Source organism: Anarhichas minor, unplaced genomic scaffold (assembly GCF_050575085.1).
Source record: "Anarhichas minor isolate MPS153535 unplaced genomic scaffold, ASM5057508v1 ptg000002l, whole genome shotgun sequence".
Taxonomy (NCBI): Eukaryota; Metazoa; Chordata; class Actinopteri; order Perciformes; family Anarhichadidae; genus Anarhichas; species Anarhichas minor.
In genome coordinates this window covers 2,018,024-2,042,057 of record NW_027466448.1, presented here as the reverse complement: position 1 = coordinate 2,042,057, position 24,034 = coordinate 2,018,024, and the positions used below count along the sequence as shown (strand labels likewise).

The window sequence follows — 24,034 nt, the reverse complement described above, 5'->3', positions numbered from 1 at the left end:
AAGTCTGTCTGTCTATATCAATAATCATAATTAGTTGATTCATGTTTTGTGTTAATCTGCAAAGTGAAGAGGAGTTATAGCTGTTGATATAATCCATCTATTAAATGTTTATAAACTACTTAATAATTTATTAAAATAAAAGACACCGGAGAGTATTCTAAGACAACATGTTGGTGCTTAATTTTATTTTGAAAGGGAAATATAATCAGGATATAGAAAGCGGAGAGGAATGTCATGATAGGAAACAAAGAGCAACAAAAAAGAAAACTTTATAAAGTACATTTACATTTGTATGCTTTTAAAAATCATTTTAAAATATGAAGTTTCAATAAATACTTCAATACATTTAGGCATGCGGATATAATTTTACATTTCATAACAGTATTTTAATTCATAAAAATGACTTTTCTTCTTAATTATTGCACTTACGTTGTGATGGGTTCGTCACATGCATAAGGTCGTAAAAGGTTCAACTAGTGTCGTATTCTGCACGTTTAAAAAACAGGTTTTTGTCAAAAGCACAATGGTTTAATAAGCTCAAATAAAATGATAAAATAAGAGAGCAGTGTGATGGAGTTACTGTTACACATGATGTAAAAAATGTTAAATATCATTAAAGATCTCCGTGGATGGAAGAGAAGCACAGTTTGAGCCACGATGTCGTCGCACTGCATGCAACACGTTCAAGAGTCACGATGATTTCTAACACTTAGCAACAGTTTCTCTATTTAAACGGCAGCTGTTTAACTCCATTATGTTCACAGTGAACAGTTTGACACGTTTTATTTTCCTTGCCGAGAGTTTTAAGGAGATTATTGACGCCACTGTCGCACGTCTGTGCGGGAAATGTGAAGACGATTAGCTTAGCTTAGCATAAAGACTGGAAACGGGGAGGGGGGGGGGGGGGACAGCTAGCCTAGCTCTGTCGAAAGCTAACGGCTACCAGCGACTCAAAACCTCCCTAATTAACACGTTATACCGTGTTTGTTTAAACCAAAAGTGTAAAACTACAGTTTAGTGGTTTAAAGGAGTATTATGTGTCAGATTTATTAATATAATTAAACACAACACTCATTTTATCACCTTTCTTTGTTAGCAAACGCTTATGTACTCATACATCCGGCCAATACAGAGCAACGGTAGCTTCTAGGTTTTTCATTTAAACAAAGCTAGGCTAGCAGTTCCCCCTGTTTCCACTCTTTAAGCTAAGCTAACCATACCATCGGCTAGCTGTAGCTCAGACACGAGTGCATTTCTAACAGTCTCATCAAACTCTCGGCCTGAAATAAGATGAATGAATGAATTTCCACCCCAACAAAAGTCAAACTGTTCCTGTTAAATGTAACCATCAGTGCATTACTTGTTAAATACAGGAGAGTAAGGGTGAGATTCAGTTAAAGACAGGTTTGACACAGTTTAACACATAATAAAGAGATTGGTATAAAACACACACACACACACTCCACAGCTCCATAAGTAAACAAGCTTGGAAAACGAATGTTTGAAGGCAGTGGAAGGAGAGAAGACTCTCTCGGGTTAATAAAATGACAGTACAAATAAATAAAACGATCACATGTCATGTAAAATGTTGACCAGCAGAGGGCGATGAAGCCTCAGACTTCAGCTCGTCCCTGCAGACAGGCTTCAAATATGCTGCAAGGAGAAGCTTCTACATCATTTATCCGAACCAGATATCCTGGAGTTTGTTACACACGTGTGTTTAAAGTATATAAATAGAGGGGGGGGGGGGGGGCATCTGCAGGTTGTTTTCTCAAGTAATCGCAGAGTCTTTAAAATAGTGAAAGATGCTCACAAAGCGACGTTTTCAAATGGCTTCTTTTGTCCCAAAAAACAGAAAGTGATGTAAAACAGATAAAAGCAGCAAATCATCACATTTTAGGAGCTTCAACCGGAGAATCATTTCAGTTTCTGCTTTTGAGAAATTACTAGAACAATCGTTTAAATACTTTGTATTCTGCAGAATTGTTCCAGCAGAGTAGAGCTCCATTAAAAAAAATATTCTTTTGTATGTTTTTGGGTCATGAATTGTGATTTATCGGTAATTAAATGTATCATAACGGGGGGCGATCGTTATTATTCATTAGAGGAGAACCCTCTTCATATATTAAAATGTTTCATCCATCCTTTTGAGTTTCAGAGAAAACGACAAAAGCTATATTCAAGTAATCGTTTATATTTTATATATAATATACTTTGTCAAAATACTGACCCGGTCAAAATGGCGTCCTTGGATGCACAAGTCAACAGATATAATTTGTTATGAATATGTATCTGATAAAAACTACAGGTGTTTGTGTGCTAATATCTCCAGTGTTGGTGTTTGTGAACCAGCTGATCTTCTAACGGTCTGATCCTGTGTTGTTGGGTAAACAGTAAATCAGGTAAACGGTTTATTTGGATCGTATTCTAACATAAACTCTCACTTGTCAGCTACAGCGTGTTAAACTTTCAAAGTTCCGAACACGAATACGTAGATATTTATGGGTTTTTGTCACTCCTGTTATTAGAAAACCTGCTCTTGGTTTTGGAATTGCATTTCCCATGATGCTTTGGGAGATGTAAACAGGAAGTACGCTGTCATGGAGTCAGTGAGTCACACTGTGGGAACCAATTTGAGCCCCATTTTTGGCAAATTGGCACCATTAAAAGGATAGTGTCAGCACTTCCTGTTGTTTCCAGAACCGATGACGGAGATTGAAATGGACTTTGATGTCCTTCCCCTAAAATATTATGGCATTGTTAAGTCATATAGACCTCTATATGCAACATTTTTTAGAATATATCTATCATTTTTAAAGTGAAAATGCTAAAAACAAGCATGACTGATTTGCTAAATACACAAATCAAAGCCAGTGTTTTTACATTCTTCCCACTAGGATGATGAAATTAAAGTAGTAGTTTGACATTTTTTGGGAAATATACTTATTGGCCCATTTTGCTGAGAATTTCTGTATAATATGAAGCTACAGCCAGCAGCTCTATCTCCTAAAATGTCAAACGATTACTTCAAGGAAGTGGGAATGATCCTCCTCTGCATACACGTTTCTATGCAGTGAAATATACAGTATGGATGGTTGTCGCGTAGTTGAATGTAAAAGTGTACAGCACGCGTGTTCAGTGAACGCTTACTGTGTCGATGTAAGCGAGAGAAACGTAAAAAACTAAATACTCACTTCCTAAAACAAACCCATCACAGCAAGCTACAGTAAGACTCTGACATGTAGACGACATGATGAGAGGTCAGAGGTTGTATCCTCGCCGAGGACGCCACAGCAACGACTTAAAAAAAAGAAGATTAGTGGTCCATCTTTACAAACGACACACAGAAGTATGAATTAAAAAACAACGACATACTTCCGAGCGGTTTTGTGATATATAAAAAAGAAGAAAATCAAGTGTTTTTGTTCAAATTGTACCAAGCTACCTCCAGGTGATTTAACCCCGGCTTGTCTGCTTGTTTCCTCTTCGTTTTGGCTCCACGTATCCGAAAAAATAAAAACTTCCAATCGCTAGTTTTCCCAGTCAGTGCACGGCAGGCCTTCGTCCTCCGACTCGGAATCCGGCGAGGCCTCTTTGATTCTCCTCAGGGCCTCGTGGATGCTGCGGGTCAGAGCGTCGGCGGAGTGGGTGAAGCTCCTGTGTTGGCGCTGCTGCTCCGGCCGGGTCCGCACCTTCTTCAGCCGGACGCCCTGCCGGATCTGAGCCAGGATGTTGTCGCCGTCGTCGTCCGGGTCCGGGGCCAGGACCCGCAGCTCGGCCTTCCTCAGGTGGAAACAGCCGCGTTTGAGGGACGCCAGCACCTCGTCCATGGGGGAGCTCGCTGCAGGAAACACACCGACGCTACAGTCAGCCTCATGCACAAGGTAAAGACTTTTTAATACTATATAACACGCAATTTAACACCTGTCGTTTCAAGTATTAAAGTATCACGGAAAACCAGTGGGCACGATAGATAGATAGATAGATAGATATCACAATTTTTTAAATACTTCCAAGCTGTTTTTAACAATAATTCCTAATGTTGTAATTAATGAAAATAACAAAACCCGAACCTGGAAAAGCTGCAAGAAATGAATGTATGCATGAAGAAGGTATGTTCACGATGAGATCACCTCTCTATATAAAGCAGTTATTATTGTAATTAAACTTGAACCTTTTCCTTTGTTCTGACACACGTCAATAAAAGAGTTCCCTCCTCACCTCTCCTCCACTGAGACGAGTCCAGCGAGGCCGTCTTCTTCAGCTTCTTCCTCGCCGTCTGCAGCTGACTGCTGTCAAAGAAGCGAGGGGAAAACGGAGCCAGAGGCAGAGACGAAGATTCAGACTCGCATTCAAGACGCCGCACCGGGCTGGGGTTACCCTCCCTGCCATCACCCTGCTGGTCCTCTGAGGGAGGAGGTGGAGGAGGGGGAGGTGGTGGAGGAGGAGGAGCACCCAGTGACAGAGGCAGCGAGAGGAAAGGAGGCGAAGAGTCGAGGTTATCGAGTTGAACCGTAGGCAGAGAGACGCAGCTGCAGGCGTCGGGTGGAGGAGGAGCAGAGAGTTCTGGGAGATCGGAGATGCAGTCGGTCGGAACGCTGGCCGAGTGAGTGCCGTGCTGCTGGCCGGACCTCCTCCGGCCGGGAGGCTGACTCAGACGCAGCCGGCTGGACTTCAGGGTCACCTGGCCGGGATAACGCTGGTAACAAAAGATCAGACACACCGGGGTCAGTCACAGGTTACAGGAGCTCTTCAGAAGGAGCTGAACATCAGTGGACGTCTGAGCTTCTCACCTGCTTCAGGCTGCGAAGTCGGTCCAGAGTCCTCTGCCTGTCCTGACTCACTCTGGCGTTGCTCTTGGCTTCGTCGTCTTCCTCGGCTTCACCTCCCTTTACGGGAAACAAGTTTGAAGTTTGGTGTCTTAGTGTGGTTCGTCAACGATGCAACTCGGACTAAACAACCGCACCGTTTGAAAAGGAGGCTCTCGGTCTGCTTCCAGGTGGACGAAACCAACACACCCCCACCCGCCACCCTCCTAACCCTTCTTACCCGGTCCTAAATTTAAGGCATCAACCAATCACGTTGTGCAGAACGGACATATTTAAAACATACAGTATAAAGTTCAACAACACGGAGGCTCCGTAGTCCAAACCAAGACGGCAAGGCAGCGCAGACCAGATCCCCTACTTCTGTTCTTACCTTTCACAATAAAAGCCCTGGACAAATACACTTGTATTTGGTAAAAACGGTTTACCAGAGGGAACTTTATGCCCCATTCAAAATGCTTATGAATTGCACACAGTGGTGTCTTACCTGTTGCAGTGTCTGTAGGGACACATGGCTACCTTGTCGCTGTTGAATCTTTTGGTTGTGATTGACGATACAGATTTCCTGTTGAAGAAAAACAAAAGGAGATAAACTGACCTGTGCAGCTGTTCTGAAACACTTCCACAGAGACGTCTTCATCGTCGGCGCTTACCTTCTTGTTTTTGAGGTAGACCTTCTTGCCGGTGATGCGGCCCCTGCGGGCCTCGAGCTGCCTCGTCCTCTGCTGCAGGACGCTGATCTCTTCTTCTCTGAGGGGGGGCGGCGGGGTCGCCGGGTCCTCGTCGCCCTTCATGGCGTCGGGGCTCTCAAAGGCGTCGTAGTAAACGACCTCGTCCTGTCGCTCTGGTACAACATCAGAAGAGATTCAACCAAACGCAGTTATAAACACTGCTTCATCGGGTTCTTAGGTTATTAAAGCACATCTCTGAACAGACTCTCACACAACTCATGCAGCAGAATCAAAGCCTTAACTGTGAAGTATTCCTTTATTGTATTTTAATGGTCCCTCATGAATAAATGTAATTACCTCACTAAACAAAGATCAGTCTTGGCTCTTAATATTTACTTTTTTAAATAACTTTTTAGAACTGCAAAGACAGAGTTGGGAAAGTAAGGCGTCTTGAGACTCATTTTTAGCTAATAAAAAATGTGACACAACCACATATCGGCCGATATTTATTCTTAACATTAACACAAACATTTTGGAAGCCATAGATTTGTGGTGGATATTAACTGAATGGCCTGTTTTACATTTGAATGACACATTTGCTCCATGGAGCTGAACTAAAGCCCTCAAAGATGCTCACCGGTCATTTGCCTCCGGAGACTCTGCAGCTGAGCGGTGAGCAGCAGCTCCTCACAGCGCAGCACCTCCGCCTGAATGTCGTACAGCTGCAGCTGCAGCTCGTAGTACAGCTCCTCCAGCTGGTCCAGGCGCAGCATGGCGTCCTCTCCACCGTGCAGACTCTGCATCTAGAAACGCAGACGCACAGTTGTTGCATTACTCTCCTAAACCACAGAGCGGAGGGGATCCGCCACAGGACGGGTGACTTTGCAGTACTTCCTGTCTGCGCACTTGTTTTTTAATTAACATGCGTTCCTTTTCTCTCTGAGCTACAACAGGTACTTCTTCATGTATTTACACATGTATTGTACAGTAAGTGCGTGACCCCTGCAATCATTCCCAATGAGTCATTTCCACTGTTGTACAGCAGGATGTTATTCACTCCATTGCAGGATGTCTGAGCCGTGAGCTCATGTTTCTAACACGGACATTATCTTACTTCTTTCTCAAAGTGGTCGTGTCCCTTACTCTTGTTACTGTCGAGTACATTTACTCAAGTACTGCACCTGAGTACAAGTTGGAGGTACACTTTATAATTTATACTTCTACTTACTACATCTTGGAAGCCAATATTGTATTTTTTACTAATTTATTTTCCAACATTTGTTTACATTTGTACTTAGTTTGCAGATTCAGATTATTAATAAAAATATTATTCATTAATTGTTATGTATAATTACAGATTAAACTACCCAGCAGTACATTAAGTAGCTGCAACATTAAAGTGATGAACACATTAATACACCAATAATTATAATCCAATAAATAATATGTATTATGAGCCCCTCTGCATAATAAGGACTTTTAGTACTTTAAGTATTTGATGCCAATACTCTTACTTAAGTAAGACTTCTACAGAGTGTTTGTACACCGTGGTACTGCTACCAACTGGAGTACTTCTTCCATCCCTGGTTACTGTGGCTTCTGAACAGACTCACTATAAGAACACGCAGCGTGATCTTCCTCGGTGATAAACCTTCTTGTGAGCAGCGTCGGTGGACTTTACCTCCTCCTTCAGGCCGTGCTTCCTCTGCTCCAGGCAGATCTCCTTGGCCCTCATCAGCTGCAGGGTTTCTTTGGAGACGGAGTACTGCAGCCGCTCCATGCGCTCCACCACCACCGCCCACGCCGACTTGCCAAACTTCTTCTGGTCGGCGCGCATGCGCTCGTGCAAAGCTGCAACACGTATAACACTACTGTCAAGAGATGGACCAGAGCTGCACTGACTGTTTGAAGACGCCACCGTCATATTTTACTGTATTTTATCACTATTTTCTACCGTCTTACAAACTGAACCTGGAATCGACTAATCAGAGAGTAATTCACAGATGAATCAAAGCACACAACTGTTAGTTTCAGCCCTTACATGGAAAACAAAGCAGTGTTTGGTGCACATGTGCTTTAACTGGAGGTCAGTGAAGCCTGTTCCTCGTCTAAACAGAAACATGTTGACGTGTTTCCGAACGGTTCATAGCTGAGATTGTTTCAGGATTAAAATACTTCTGGAGGACTTGTAGAAATCTCTTTGGTATGCGAGGTTGGAAACCTGAGACTGGGGCTGTTGGTTTTAAATCATCTCTACGTGGAGCGTTAGCTGCACTCTGTCATGGAGTAAACACACAACACATCACGGCAAAGACAAGAGACTCTTTATAAACACAGGAAAAGCCTCCTTTCACGCTCGCTCACCTTTCTGTGCCCGAGTCGTGGTTTCAAAGAACTTGACAGTCAGGTCCTGTATGGACAGAACGGCGGCGTGAGCCTTCTTCTGCCACTCCTCGTCCTCCTTCCTCAGGCCCTCCACTCGACGGGGCCCCAGGCGCTCCGTCTCCAGGGAGATCTGTGGGGGGGGGGGGGGTTCAAAGCAGGCCCTTAAACATCAACACACAACAGAGTTCAGAGAGTACGGACACGTTGCCCCAACATTAACACACATTATATACGTCTACTGCAACGTGACAAACGTTTATATTATTGGTCGTGTTCCCCTCATATTATTATTCTATTCTTTGGTAGATAATAAACTTTGAAGGGGATGTAAACAGGAAGTGTTGTCATGGATTCAGTGAGTTAGCTGTGGACTTTTTATCGTCTGTATATTCGTTTACATTTTGGCAAACTGGCTCGACATGCACCGATACCGATATCGGCACCGATATAAGTTCTGCAGCTATAAGGGGGCGTCGTCTTTTCTTATGACTTCTAAGCAGATTTATGGACCTTAATTTGTGGCGGACATTGAAATCTTCGCCTCGGAAAGTCACTTCACCTACAAATGTGCGTCATGTCTGAGTGCTCCGGTATGACTCCGTGGAGGAGTACTATGATGACACAAACAGGAAACAGCAGAACAAACAATAACTAACCTCCTCACACAGCATCTTTGCCTCACCTCTCCCCCTGAAAACCTCTGGTTCAGCACAGACCGTTCACCGCAGTGTTCAGTGTAATACCAGCCCATGACAGCAGATGGCGGTGATACTGACGCCTGGCATGCTCGTGCATGTTTATGTGACACTAACCCAGTGTCCTACTGGGCTGCTGGGACAGTAAATAAATAAAGACAAAAACAAATCTCTGACAACAGAAAGAGAAAACGCTGAACACACCTCGGTAGGAGTTCATGTTACGTGGCACAACATCACATCATGTCAACCAGAGTTCACCAGCTCGTCTCAGGCCATGTGGAAAAAGAGTGAGAAACAGGGGGAAGCAGCGCCACGTGGAGACCTGAACTCCCCCCCCCCCCCCCCCCCCCTCCCCCTCCCCCTCCAAGAGAAGACCACATGGAACAAAATGTACACAAGCGGGTTAACTTCCTCAGAGAGCCTCGTGCACTTAAAGTCATACACCAATATCTCAACGGAGAACAGATGTGTGTAGGTGCTCAGAAATAAACACCAACAAACCTCAAAGGCCCTGATTTATGTCCGCTAGCACACTCTGTGCTTTTTACAGTGTGTGTGTGTGTGTGTGTGTGTGTGTGTGTGTACACAGGGAGTGGTTTTGGGGTGAAACCGGGAGCGAAAGAGGGAGGAGAGATTACGTCAGAGACCAGAAAGAAAAGTCTGAAAGTTGGAATGAGTGGAGTCGAGAAAAGAAAAAGAGAAAGAAAATATGAAGTCAAAAGTCAGTGAGTGAGCTCATTGTTCAGGTATCCTGTAACACAAAGCATACAGTAACCAAAGCACCAACACATCGGAGGAGGAGAGCAGGCGCCAACATCAACACCAACAGAGCAACAAAAGGCAGATCAGTCACACAGACACTAAAAGCATCTGTTGTTTACTTCATGTTGACGACTCGTGCAGAGCAGACATGTTTATTTACAATGAAGCTTCAGGAGCGTATTCAAACACAACATGATATAATTAAGGATTCCTTGAACCGCACTTAGTTCATTTAGGTCTTTACGGACCTGCACCCCTTAATCTAACACATCTGTCTCACATCCTGGTGCCTTTTACACGCAAGTCTGAACTGACTTAATGTAGATTAATGTAAAGGCTGCAGCACAAGGGGATGCATGCAGAGAGACAGAGAGAGGTGTCTGTGAATACCAGTAAACAAACTACATAATTAAGCAGTTTAACACCTTGTATTTAAGTCAGCTCCCAACTTGTGTACAACTAAAACCAGGCAGGAGGCGACGGGGGAAGATGCCACCTTGAGTGATTTCCTTCAACACCTGTTGGCGGTCGACAGCTGTGACAAAACACAGACGCGTCAAACTCTCTGAAAATAGACGTGAGGTCAGCTCCCGCGGTGCCGGGATCACAGCGTGGATACGGTCACGGTGGAGCTTTATCTCGTCGGGTTAAAACAGTGAGAGAAGCTAGGCAGTGATTATCAGGCATGTGGATGGACATAACACTGGTGAGCTCCACATAAAGGTTTGCATGATGGCTCATGAAAAGTCAGAAGAAGACAATGGAGATGTGTATCCAGAGGCTGATACATCTCATCCAGCTGTGCCACAGAGTTCTATTGTTGTCCAGAAATGATTAAAAACACATCAATGAGCCTCACGGTTGCTCTGACTGACATGTTCCTTAATTAACATGAACACACGCGGTGGCTTATTCAAGGATTAATCCGCCGCTGAAAGTAGTCCCCAACAAATGCACCGCGTTGTCCCGTTTAAGTGACGTTTGCTGAAAGCTTTTGTGATTCTTTTGAAGAAATGAAACTATACATTTGTGAGATTGTTCAGTGGGAAGTTTTGACACATTTCGTCTTTTCATGAGATGTGTTGACGACGATAAAGTTATCACCAGGGATTCATGTAAACATCTGGATCCGTCTTACCTCCACCTCTCCTTCATGAAACCTTTGTATTCATGACAACACATGTCTGGATTGAGTCTGTTTTATCTGCTGTAATTTAACTTCACACATTAAAATACAGATTCATACGCAGTCTGCTTGTAAACTGAATATTATGGGGTTTTTTTTAACCGTTAGTCGCACAAAACAAGACATTTAAAGACGTCAGCTTTGGCTTTAAAAAAAACTGACAAGCATGTTTCATTATTCAAGGAAATCATTTGATTAAATCAATAACCATAGAGGTGTTTCTGTGAGTCATGATGTATTTAATTAAGAACATTCAGGAACACTTTTCACTGAACGTGGTATTTACAGACGTGGGTAAAGTTTGACAGCTGGAGGAATAAACACCCGTCGCCATGTAACAGTGCATCAGTAACTGGAGCTCACTGCGGTACAGAAGTCTCTCAGACACGTTACAGAGGAACCTCATTCTTAATTCATGGGTGACCTCTGACCCTCCAGGCAACAGGACACCGACCCTGCACCGCCCCCCAAACACACAACACAGACACACAACCTGTCGATGAATACAACTTAGAAAGGTCACGGCTAACAAACCCTTCATCACCCCTAACCTCCTGCAAAACATCTCTACAGTTGAGTTCACTGTCGGCTTTCTAACGTCCTCACGCGTTTCCACGTGTAGTCACACATGAAGTCATTGGCGGCCTGTCCCTCCATCAATCAGCGTAGCAGGATGCAAACTGTATGTAAATTACAGTCACAATAAGCAGAGAGGCTCTCCACGATCCCCCGACTCATCAGTTTGGGAGAAACCAACCGCCTCTGCCGGCATCGAGGACTCATTTGCATGCAGCTTTGTTTTCAGCCGTTGGATCGCCCCGAGGGGAGCAGCTGGTGGAGCCGGTGGAGCCGGGAAACCTTTCCACCGCGGAGAGTTCAGAGTCTCCGTAAAGTGAGTCCGAAACGAGGGGAGTGTACACCTCAAGGCTTCAGGTCAACGAGATTTAGCTCCATGTAAGACACACCTGACTTTAAGCCTCTATGTGCCAAGCGCCCAAAATTCTGCACACTACAGTTCCCATAATGCAACTCCAAAGATATATCTTTCATCAGATGCTCTGTCCACTTCTTTACCAACTCACGTCTCCAGAGAAAGAAGATGGATCTCTAGGAAGGTTTTACATTACGGAACACATCGACATTATAAAATATAGAGTCATAACATCTTTAACAATCGGTCATTTTGGTTTTAGCCGACTCAGATTCATTTAGTTGATAAGTTCATCGTTTTGCTTTTTCATACTAAATGACTGAGCACATCTCTGTGATTCAAAGAGACGCTTCTGTGTGATTCTTTGTGGAGAAACTCAGTTTTATAGATTTGTCGATTATATCAACTACTCGATTAGTCGACAAAGAATGTATTTGGTCGAGGGAAACCATATTTTTTAGTCTTCTTTGACGGTAAATTGAAGATTTTTGATCCCACAAAACAAGCAATTTGAAGATACAATTTGTTATTGTCAGCAAACACCTAAAATGAGTTGGTCCATCTCTAAACGGGTCACAAACACATCATTTCATTCTTACAAAAGGATAAATAAATCTATAAAACAGCTGGTCGCTGTAGTTTTTAATCCTTTTTCACTCAAAAAGGAGGACATTTGTTGAGGACTATTTTCAGCGGCGGATTAATCCACATGTGGGGCTCTAGTGAGTATTTGTGGCAATGTAAATACACTACAGTGTGTGTTCAAGGAACATGTCCCCCTGTGCAACATTGAGGCTCATTGATGTGTTTTTAATAACCTGTTCACCACAATGGCACATCTTTAAGATTCACACACACACACACTACTCGTTAGTAGATGCAGTCACTGATGTTCTGGGAGTTTCTTCATGTTGTTGACAGTAACCATACTGATCCTTGAAGAAGAAATGCTTAATTTAGAACAGCACCCGCCCAAGAACCCAAATACCATCATACTGCAACACACACACAGAACACACCCACGCGGTCACACTCGTGTTTGTTGGTGAGGACACGATGCAGGATGAGCGAGCTGTGAGAGGAATGTGGTGAAGAGACGGGAAAGTTCTCACAACACGACTGAAGAGTCTTTACAGAGAGACAGAGACGGAGACGTGTCCGCTGAAACAGCCCTCAATTCTTTTAAACACTACATCAAAGTCCGACGTTGTGCTCGTGTTATTCTCACGCTGTGAGATTAGCTTGTTATCGTTGCCGCTCCACCACTGACTTTCTCCTCTGTTGTGTGTTTGTTCTTGGACTCCGCCTTGAACGGACACACCTGAACACAGCGGGGTCACTTGAAGTAAATGCAACGAAAAACAACATGTACGTTACTTTCTGCTGACAATAGAACGGCATCACCTGTAAGCGATGACGCAGAATGATGAAGATTCACCTCCTGAATCTGTGTTTTTACTGCTCACTATGGAGCTCAAACTGTGAGGCAGAGACGTGAGGCGAAGGTACTGAGTGATGTGAAAGGGACAGCTGTCTGACAACAACAGGAAGTGGTTTAGTCCCAACTGAGTCGAGTGAACACACAGACGTGATGCACAGAAGTTCAGATTCAGAGTGATCTCAGCTTTATTTCTGATGTGCATAAATCGGTTAAGAAATTCTATGATACGACACCTACGATAACAGAAGGCATACATTAAACGCCCACAGCCAATGCTAGCAGCAGTGAAGCGGTACGTCAGAGGACGGTAGCTGATTCTGCTGTTGTTCAATACTATCGCATGCATTTGTGCATAAATTATTTAAATGTCTGCAACGTATTCCTGCAGGGCTGAATAAGTGTTGAGACTGAACCGAGCTCTGTGAGACAGCGGAGACTAACCTGCGGGTTTTAAAACCTCTAATGAAGAGAAACAACAAAGGCTGTGAGAGGAGAAAGAGTGTGCCGAGGCTGCAGAATTACCGAGTGGTTTAGTGGCTGCTGTAATACTACTCGTGCTGGTCGTTAAGCCTCTCTGGCTGATCCTCTGCCCTCCACGCAGGCCACAGATGCAAAGCTACAGACCGGCTACTACATCGTCATCTTCATCATCATCACCACCACACATATCCTTGGCAACTAATGCCATTGCTGTGGGCTTAGGAGGCTCAGTGGAGGACATTACCAGCACTAACCATTGCTTTTAAAACCACCAGAATAACATTGTAGCTGGTGGAGAAGAATGTAGCAGAGAGGCAGTCAAAGTGTGCTCCGGGACAGACCAGCTCGCCGACTACAGCTTAAATCAAGCCCCCAAAACAGATGGTATTTGTATCTGTGTGTGTGTGTGTGTGTCTGTGTGTGCATTACCTTAATCTGCTGTCTGCGCAACATTGCCAGCTCCCTCATGTCCCTGAAAGGCTGCAGCAGGTAGTGGTAGAGCTGAGTCGTGGCCTCCAGCAGCTCTCCGTACGCCTCGTCCTCCTCGGGGTACACCTGCAGCAGCTCCACCATGCTGTCCATGGCTCTGTGTTTGTCCAACACCTGGGACAAAACAAAGAAGAAAGATATATAGAGATGAAAAGATGCAGTGGGGAATGGGAGCAGAGATCCACCGCATATTCCACTTAAATGTTAAAGGACGGTGGTGTTTTATCATTTTCTTATCGTCAACAAATCCCATGAAAAGACCAAAACCAGCGATGTGTTCGTCTTTCTATTAATACTCTGACTGCCCTGCTCTGACTGTGGCTTTTGGCTCCTACTGAAGACGTACATCTAGAAAAGATAAAGAAAAGAGGCCCAAATATAGACACGTTTAGGCTAAATAATGTCCTTAAACAGCTGCGTACTAAAGACTGTTTTATGATAATCAATTCCTTGTTTAAGTATTTCTTTAAAAGGAGAATGCCAAAAGTTCACTGGCTCCAGGTTCTAAAATGCCAATCAGCAGAATTTTCTTTAAAACATTGAGGAAAATGCAGATATATTACCAGCAAACATTGTCAGATGACCAACACAGGAGCCTATTTAATAGGGTTACTTATAAAGAAGAGTGATGCTGGCTTTGATAATATCAACAGAAGAAGTGGATTTGATTGTGCAGTGAATCTAGTTCATGACTACAATGAGTCCTAAACCAAAGTAAACAATCCAAACCTAACCCATGAAAGTGAGAGATCAGAGTAGGAGAGTCTTCGTGTGTGTGTGTGTGTGTGCGTGTGTGTGTGTGGTCTGTAATGACACCATTAAATATATTGTCTGAGTGGAGCACAATGAGAAGAAATTGGCCCCAACTGTTGCTGATTCGTACCATATGTCCTGCTCTCCACAGACTGCTCATTGTTCCTGAGATAGCCGCTATCAGAACCTCTATTGTACACACAAACACAATCCACGGCCCTGAAGAGACCAGTGGCTGCAATTCACATGGGACACAATACGTCTCCTTCACTTGTGCCTCAGATAAATATTGAAATGTGCCACCGCCCAATATTCGGTCCTGAGCGCTGGATAAAGTGCTCTTCTCTCTGCGAGGAGCGACGGATATGAATGGAGACTCTTACATTTACTCCAAGCTGCTGAGGATACACACTGAGCGATTCAGCTGGAAACACTGCTGCCACTGTTTACCTTGGGCCTGCGTTACCATCGTAACCAACGGCCGACCCCCCCCCTCTGCAGTCGCTGCTCGCCAGGAACCCCCCCCCCCCCGGGCTAAATGAGCAGAGTCCTGCCTGGACACGAACTACGCAAAACTACTAAGTTTAACAATTTATTCAGGTGAAACTTTGACTCATACAAATAAAAAAAATCTGGATTTTCTTTTACTACTTCCTTCTACTTCCAGAGGTGTTCCTCGTATAATGCAACAGTCCCGCTGTAATGTTATTTACATAGTGAAATATATCTGATGATGAAAGGAAAGAAGCCGGGGGGCCTTGTGATGGGTTGATGAGTCAGCACTTCAAAAAGTTCGCAGCAGAGTTACTCGTCTTCATTAGAGCTGAAACTATTGTTTGACTAGTTGATGAAGAACGCAATCTGCAGCAGGTTTGTAGTTTTTAAGTTATTTTTCCAAGCACAAATGAAAGATTGTCTTCATCCTAAAGCTTCCGCATTGGGAGGGGTTTCTTTAGATTTTCAGCCACGACAAAGGGCCAACATGTGGCCTGCAACAGACCAAGTACGGCTACCGGTCAGTTAAGAGGAGTCGGGAGTCAATGATGCTAAACGAAAACTTTTTTAAAAACTATGAATCACCGCAACCACAAGAGGTCTTTCAGCATGCAGTCATAGATGAGCACAACAAATATGAGGCTGATGAGTCCAGAAGTGAGCGAGATTAGCCGTGGACAGACACACACACACACACTCGCTCGCTCACGATCGAACACATGATCTCCCCTAATCGGCAGATTAATAGATATTGAAATAATCGTTAGCTGCAGCCCTGGTTTTAACGTTTTGGTTGAACTTCACTCATGCGGTGTTGAGAGTTTGCAGAGTCAGCGAAGTGGAAGAGAAGTTTTTACAAAGTTCTGTCATCAAAATGAATGTTTCCAAGCAAACTGTAATTAAAAAGTGTCTGAGCTACAGCGGCGAGTGCAACATTAAATGTACTTCTTTAAAAGACTTCATTATAATACACATGGTCGTGTACAGAGAGCACTCCCCAGTGCATCGAGTACATAATTAAAGGAGTGATATGAGCTGCAGTACAGACACGTGAACCCCATCATCAGGACCAACTCTTCCAGTTCGTCTGCACTAGATGTGCTCCGTCTAGCTGGAGGACTTGTAATTGAAGTATCTCACAGGAGGAAGCAGACACTCTGTTTAATGGCTCTCTGAATGAACCGAATGCTATTTAGGAGACATGAATGCAAAAGGGAATAACGGTGATCTTAAGAAACTCAATAGCAAAGTTGTTTGCAGAGCTGTGACCGACAGAACAAAGTGGGTTAAATCTTCACCGTGTTCAAAGCTTTTCCTCAAGAGGACTCACGGTTCCAGCAGACGCCGTCTCAAAAAGGTAACACGCACCTCACACACAATATCACGGCTTTCAGCTCAAAGACATATAAATATGTGTTTGTGGTTTACACAGAATAAAAGAACGGCCGGCATACCCCAACGGGAATCGTGCGATGTAAACAAACTGAAGCTTAAATGTTGTGCCACAAAGCCACAGCAGGCTGATCCCATCACTCAGAGAAGATATTCAGACTTCTGTGTAATGAGGCCCCATTCAAATGTAACTGTTATCTTGCTATGTGTCTGGTTGACTGTAGGCGAGCTTACTTCTGTTTAACAACAGGCCTCAAATAAGGAAAAACTACAAGACACATGGCCGACATCTGTGGACGGTCTTTGTGCATATTTGATCCAGTTATCAGCACCACAGGGCAGATAAAACGCACAGCAGTGATTCTCCATCTGCTCCATACACACCGAACGCTCTCCTTGTACTTTTCTCTTATCACATAATATTGTAATCCAAGTCTGCAAGGTGTTATGATGAGGTATACAGTATATTAAACGTGTAATGTGATGATTAAAATGTTAGAAAAGTGTTATACTTCCCCACAGGCCAACATAATGTACATAAAGTATAATACTACTGAAGGTAAAACTCTCATTGTCTCTCCTTCCTTCACATCATATCATTAAATCCAGACTACAGACGCTTCAGTGCCGGTCACTGTTGATTATATCACCTAATAATAATGTAGTGTTCCTTTATGTGTAGATGTTGAATGTTTGTGATAAACTGAAGGATGAAGTGTTCCTTTATGTGTAGATGTTGAATGTTTGTGATAAACTGAAGGATGAAGTGTTCCTTTATGTGTTGATGATGAATGTTTGTGATAAACTGAAGGATGAAGTGTTCCTTCATGTGTTGATGTTGAATGTTTGTGATAAACTGAAGGATGAAGTGTTCCTTTATGTGTTGATGATGAATGTTTGTGATAAACTGAAGGATGAAGTGTTCCTTTATGTGTTGATGATGAATGTTTGTGATAAACTGAAGGATGAAGTGTTCCTTTATGTGTTGATGTTGAATGTTTGTGATAAACTGAAGGATGAAGTGTTCCTTTATGTGTTGATGATGAATGTTTGTGATAAACTGAAGGATGAAGTGTTTCCTTTATGTGTTGATGTTGAATGTTTGTGATAAACTGAAGGATGAAGTGTTTCCTTCATGTGTTGATGTTGAATGTTTGTGATAAACTGAAGGATGAAGTGTTGATGTTGAATGTTTGTGATAAACTAAAGGATGAAGTGTTGATGTTGAATGTTTGTGATAAACTAAAGGATGAAGTGTTGGTGTTGAATGTTTGTGATAAACTGAAGGATGAAGTGTTTCCTTCATGTGTTGATGTTGAATGTTTGTGATAAACTAAAGGATGAAGTGTTTCTTTATGTGTTGATGTTGAATGTTTGTGATAAACTAAAGGATGAAGTGTTTATGTGTAGATGTTGAATGTTTGTGATAAACTAAAGGATGAAGTGTTTCTTTATGTGTTGATGTTGAATGTTTGTGATAAACTAAAGGATGAAGTGTTTCCTTCATGTGTTGATGTTGAATGTTTGTGATAAACTGAAGGATGAAGTGTTTCCTTCATGTGTTGATGTTGAATGTTTGTGATAAACTAAAGGATGAAGTGTTCCTTTATGTGTTGATGTTGAATGTTTGTGATAAACTAAAGGATGAAGTGTTGATGTTGAATGTTTGTGATAAACTGAAGGATGAAGTGTTGATGTTGAATGTTTGTGATAAACTGAAGGATGAAGTGTTCCTTTATGTGTTGATGTTGAATGTTTGTGATAAACTAAAGGATGAAGTGTTTATGTGTAGATGTTGAATGTTTGTGATAAACTAAAGGATGAAGTGTTTCTTTATGTGTTGATGTTGAATGTTTGTGATAAACTAAAGGATGAAGTGTTTCTTTATGTGTAGATGTTGAATGTTTGTGATAAACTAAAGGATGAAGTGTTCCTTTATGTCTTGATGTTGAATGTTTGTGATAAACTGAAGGATGAAGTGTTGATGTTGAATGTTTGTGATAAACTGAAGGATGAAGTGTTTCTTTATGTGTAGATGTTGAATGTTTGTGATAAACTAAAGGATGAAGTGTTTCTTTATGTGTTGATGTTGAATGTTTGTGATAAACTAAAGGATGAAGTGTTCCTTTATGTGTTGATGTTGAATGTTTGTGATAAACTAAAGGATGAAGTGTTTCTTTATGTGTAGATGTTGAATGTTTGTGATAAACTAAAGGATGAAGTGTTTCTTTATGTGTAGATGTTGAATGTTTGTGATAAACTAAAGGATGAAGTGTTTCTTTATGTGTAGATGTTGAATGTTTGTGATAAACTAAAGGATGAAGTGTTTCTTTATGTGTTGATGTTGAATGTTCGTGATAAACTAAAGGATGAAGTGTTTATGTGTAGATGTTGAATGTTTGTGATAAACTAAAGGATGAAGTGTTTCTTTATGTGTTGATGTTGAATGTTTGTGATAAACTAAAGGATGAAGTGTTTCCTTCATGTGTTGATGTTGAATGTTTGTGATAAACTGAAGGATGAAGTGTTTCCTTCATGTGTTGATGTTGAATGTTTGTGATAAACTGAAGGATGAAGTGTTCCTTTATGTGTTGATGTTGAATGTTTGTGATAAACTGAAGGATGAAGTGTTCCTTTATGTGTTGATGTTGAATGTTTGTGATGAACTAAAGGATGAAGTGTTCCTTTATGTGTTGATGTTGAATGTTTGTGATAAACTAAAGGATGAAGTGTTCCTTTATGTGTTGATGTTGAATGTTTGTGATAAACTAAAGGATGAAGTGTTTCTTTATGTGTTGATGTTGAATGTTTGTGATAAACTGAAGGATGAAGTGTTGATGTTGAATGTTTGTGATAAACTGAAGGATGAAGTGTTTCTTTATGTGTAGATGTTGAATGTTTGTGATAAACTAAAGGATGAAGTGTTTCTTTATGTGTTGATGTTGAATGTTCGTGATAAACTAAAGGATGAAGTGTTTATGTGTAGATGTTGAATGTTTGTGATAAACTAAACGATGAAGTGTTTCTTTATGTGTTGATGTTGAATGTTTGTGATAAACTAAAGGATGAAGTGTTTCCTTCATGTGTTGATGTTGAATGTTTGTGATAAACTGAAGGATGAAGTGTTTCCTTCATGTGTTGATGTTGAATGTTTGTGATAAACTGAAGGATGAAGTGTTCCTTTATGTGTAGATGTTGAATGTTTGTGATAAACTAAAGGATGAAGTGTTCCTTTATGTCTTGATGTTGAATGTTTGTGATAAACTGAAGGATGAAGTGTTGATGTTGAATGTTTGTGATAAACTGAAGGATGAAGTGTTTCTTTATGTGTTGATGTTGAATGTTTGTGATAAACTGAAGGATGAAGTGTTCCTTTATGTGTTGATGTTGAATGTTTGTGATAAACTGAAGGATGAAGTGTTCCTTTATGTGTAGATGTTGAATGTTTGTGATAAACTAAAGGATGAAGTGTTCCTTTATGTCTTGATGTTGAATGTTTGTGATAAACTGAAGGATGAAGTGTTGATGTTGAATGTTTGTGATAAACTGAAGGATGAAGTGTTTCTTTATGTGTTGATGTTGAATGTTTGTGATAAACTGAAGGATGAAGTGTTTCTTTATGTGTTGATGTTGAATGTTTGTGATAAACTGAAGGATGAAGTGTTTCTTTATGTGTTGATGTTGAATGTTTGTGATAAACTGAAGGATGAAGTGTTTCTTTATGTGTTGATGTTGAATGTTTGTGATAAACTGAAGGATGAAGTGTTTCTTTATGTGTTGATGTTGAATGTTTGTGATAAACTAAAGGATGAAGTGTTCCTTTATGTCTTGATGTTGAATGTTTGTGATAAACTGAAGGATGAAGTGTTGATGTTGAATGTTTGTGATAAACTGAAGGATGAAGTGTTTCTTTATGTGTTGATGTTGAATGTTTGTGATAAACTAAAGGATGAAGTGTTTCTTTATGTGTTGATGTTGAATGTTTGTGATAAACTAAAGGATGAAGTGTTCCTTTATGTGTTGATGTTGAATGTTTGTGATAAACTAAAGGATGAAGTGTTTCTTTATGTGTTGATGTTGAATGTTTGTGATAAACTGAAGGATGAAGTGTTTCTTTATGTGTTGATGTTGAATGTTTGTGATAAACTAAAGGATGAAGTGTTTCTTTATGTGTTGATGTTGAATGTTTGTGATAAACTGAAGGATGAAGTGTTCCTTTATGTGTTGATGTTGAATGTTTGTGATAAACTGAAGGATGAAGTGTTCCTTTATGTGTTGATGTTGAATGTTTGTGATAAACTAAAGGATGAAGTGTTTCTTTATGTGTTGATGTTGAATGTTTGTGATTAACTGAAGGATGAAGTGTTTCTTTATGTGTTGATGTTGAATGTTTGTGATAAACTAAAGGATGAAGTGTTTCTTTATGTGTTGATGTTGAATGTTTGTGATAAACTAAAGGATGAAGTGTTTCTTTATGTGTTGATGTTGAATGTTTGTGATAAACTAAAGGATGAAGTGTTTCTTTATGTGTTGATGTTGAATGTTTGTGATAAACTAAAGGATGAAGTGTTTCTTTATGTGTTGATGTTGAATGTTTGTGATAAACTGAAGGATGAAGTGTTTCTTTATGTGTTGATGTTGAATGTTTGTGATAAACTAAAGGATGAAGTGTTCCTTTATGTGTTGATGTTGAATGTTTGTGATAAACTAAAGGATGAAGTGTTTCTTTATGTGTTGATGTTGAATGTTTGGGATAAACTAAAGGATGAAGTGTTCCTTTATGTGTTGATGTTGAATGTTTGTGATAAACTAAAGGATGAAGTGTTTCTTTATGTGTTGATGTTGAATGTTTGTGATAAACTAAAGGATGAAGTGTTTCTTTATGTGTTGATGTTGAATGTTTGTGATAAACTAAAGGATGAAGTGTTCCTTTATGTGTTGATGTTGAATGTTTGTGATAAACTAAAGGATGAAGTGTTTCTTTATGTGTTGATGTTGAATGTTTGTGATAAACTGAAGGATGAAGTGTTGATGTTGAATGTTTGTGATAAACTGAAGGATGAAGTGTTTCTTTATGTGTAGATGTTGAATGTTTGTGATAAACTAAAGGATGAAGTGTTTCTTTATGTGTTGATGTTGAATGTTTGTGATAAACTAAAGGATGAAGTGTTGATGTTGAATGTTTGTGATAAACTAAAGGATGAAGTGTTCCTTTATGTCTTGATGTTGAATGTTTGTGATAAACTGAAGGATGAAGTGTTGATGTTGAATGTTTGTGATAAACTGACGGATGAATGAGAACATATGTTATCTTCCTACACATTTTTCAGCTGCCTGGACTTAAACAATCCCAACAGCTGTGACCGGTGACACATCATTCCTCTAACTCCACCCCCAGTTTTTCTCCTATTCTTTTCTCTTTTTATTCTACGAGACTCCCATTAAACTGTTCAGCCCACTAGAGTGTGATGTCTGGCCAGACCAGCTCATATTACAAGGCCTGTGAACGTGCAGCAACAGATGGTAGATCACAAAAGGAAGAGGAGGAGAATAGGCAGACCATGGGGGAGAAACTTATGTTCTTTTGCTGCAGTTGCAGTGTGCTGCAGTTGTCCTTAAAAAATGCCTTCTGGTGTAATCTACATCTGATTTTAAAGCTGTAAAAATGTGCTTTTACAAACACCAAGTACCAAAAGATTCATATCACACCTACATCTCATTCAAACTAGATGAAAACATAAGTTAATTCACCTCTTGCATGCCTCTCTTGGCCCTCCCCAGAGCATCTTCGTAGCCTTTCTGCCTCAGCTCGCTCAGGCTCTCGTAGTACTCCTCCGTGTCCTCGCTCTCGGAGAACAGCACCTCAGAGAGGATCTTCCAGCCACAGGTGTCCAGCGCGTGACCCAGGTACACCTGCAGCTGGTAGCACAGGGCCGTGTCCGTCTCCCGCTGCGACACCGACGGGGCGCCGAACAGCACCGACCACACGCCGGACTGCTCCTCGGGAAAGGAGGGCAAACACGGCTCCAAGTCCGAGTTGACTGCGCACAGCTGCAGGTGAGCGGCCCGCAGGTCCTGGAAGGAGAACAGACCGGCCCAGCTGAAGTCCTCGCGGCCGCTGACGTCACCGTCGTCTGGGTCTGCATCATCCGGAGAGAGCGGGACCTCCACGTGGTCCAGGATCTCCATATCTATCACTTTGGGTGTCACGATGTCCCACGACGCTAACGTGGGGCTGACGCACTCGGGCGTCTTTGAACCACCGGGTTTTAAAGTGTCTTTGTCCCCAATAATAGTCTTTGTTGTGGACTCTGAGTGCGGTCTAACTTTACCCGCGTGGCAGACTTCATCTTTATTACTTTTCGTGTGTTTTTCCGCCACGGCGGAGGCACCGCGCGGAGGATGCGTAACGCGTAAAGCCTCGTCGAGGAGAAAAGTAGTCCGTCTCTGGACGGTCCTGTTGTGGCAGGTTATGGCGAACTTTCCCTCGACCACGTTCCAGGCCACGATGAAGATAAATTTGTGCCTCTCTTTTTCGTCGAAGACTCTCGGTCGCACGGACACCCACTCGGACTCCAAGTTATCCTCCATCGTGAATGACATCTCATCCAGCCAGTTTAAAAAAATAAAAATAAAAGATGAATGCAGAATATGACGTCGACGCTAACGGCTACTGCTAAAGTAAGATTGTGGTGCAGGTGAAGCGGATCGACCGACGAGCTAAATTAAGAGGTGAGACAAAGAAGGTCCGGCTTTGTTTACCCGTTACCAGCTGCGCGCGAGCTGGAGAAGACGCAGCGAACGTCGTCGGTCGGATTTGGGATCCAGACATTAAAGAAGTTCACGCGCTCGGACACGACGGTGGAAAGTCTGCTCCATAACGTCGGTTGTTGTCATCGTTGACACCTGGCCTCGCGCTCAGCTGTGATTTTAAAAAAACGCTAATTGTTGTGTGTGTGTGTGTGTGTCGCTCTTTGTCCGCGAGCAGACAATGCGGTCGCGCGGAGAGCTCGAGCTCTCTTTCTGTGTGTCACGTGTGAGCTTCTGTTTACAAGCAGTCAAAGGTGCGTGTGTGCGTGTTGTCAAATCCGGGGAGGGATTTAACTGGTGCACCCCCCCCCCCCCCCCCCCCCCCCCCACAATGATGCGTTCGTGCTCCATGATGAGATTAGGAAATACCAACACCCCGAAATAATCTGCTCCCAGTTAAAGTAGTTTAAGAAGTAAATGTATTTGCACAAAATTCAACTTTACAGTATAATTTGTGTAATGTGCATTTAATATTGCAATACTTAGGTTATTGTTTATAAGTAACGTATATTGTTGTATAAGTATTACATATTTTTTGCCCATAAATGTAATTATGTTATTTAAAAGTATTTTCTTTGCTGTTTCTCTTTTTTGCTCAAAACTGCTGTAACAGTTTATCTATATATCGATCTATCCCACAAAAAGTAATATATATATATATATATATATATATATATATATATATATATATATATATATATATATATATATATAT

General features: G+C 41.8%; 1 protein-coding gene across 2 annotated transcripts; it reads right to left on the bottom strand.

Moving 5' to 3' along the window:
- Positions 1-155: 155 nt before the first annotated feature.
- jmy (junction mediating and regulatory protein, p53 cofactor) lies at positions 156-23,563 on the bottom strand. Of its 2 annotated transcripts, none has more exons than XM_076080045.1 (10): positions 22,261-23,563; positions 13,810-13,983; positions 7,862-8,012; positions 7,179-7,348; positions 6,135-6,300; positions 5,480-5,670; positions 5,314-5,391; positions 4,794-4,889; positions 4,222-4,699; positions 156-3,841 (listed from the first exon to the last, which is right to left on the bottom strand). In XM_076080045.1, exons 1-10 carry the CDS (start codon positions 23,110-23,112, stop codon positions 3,531-3,533), a joined length of 2,667 nt encoding a protein of 888 aa, XP_075936160.1. In that variant the 5' UTR covers positions 23,113-23,563; the 3' UTR covers positions 156-3,530. The 2 variants fall into 2 exon arrangements, with proteins under 2 accessions (XP_075936160.1, XP_075936153.1); XM_076080038.1 differs by having other exon boundaries at positions 5,480-5,683; positions 6,136-6,300.
- Positions 23,564-24,034: the final 471 nt, after the last annotated feature.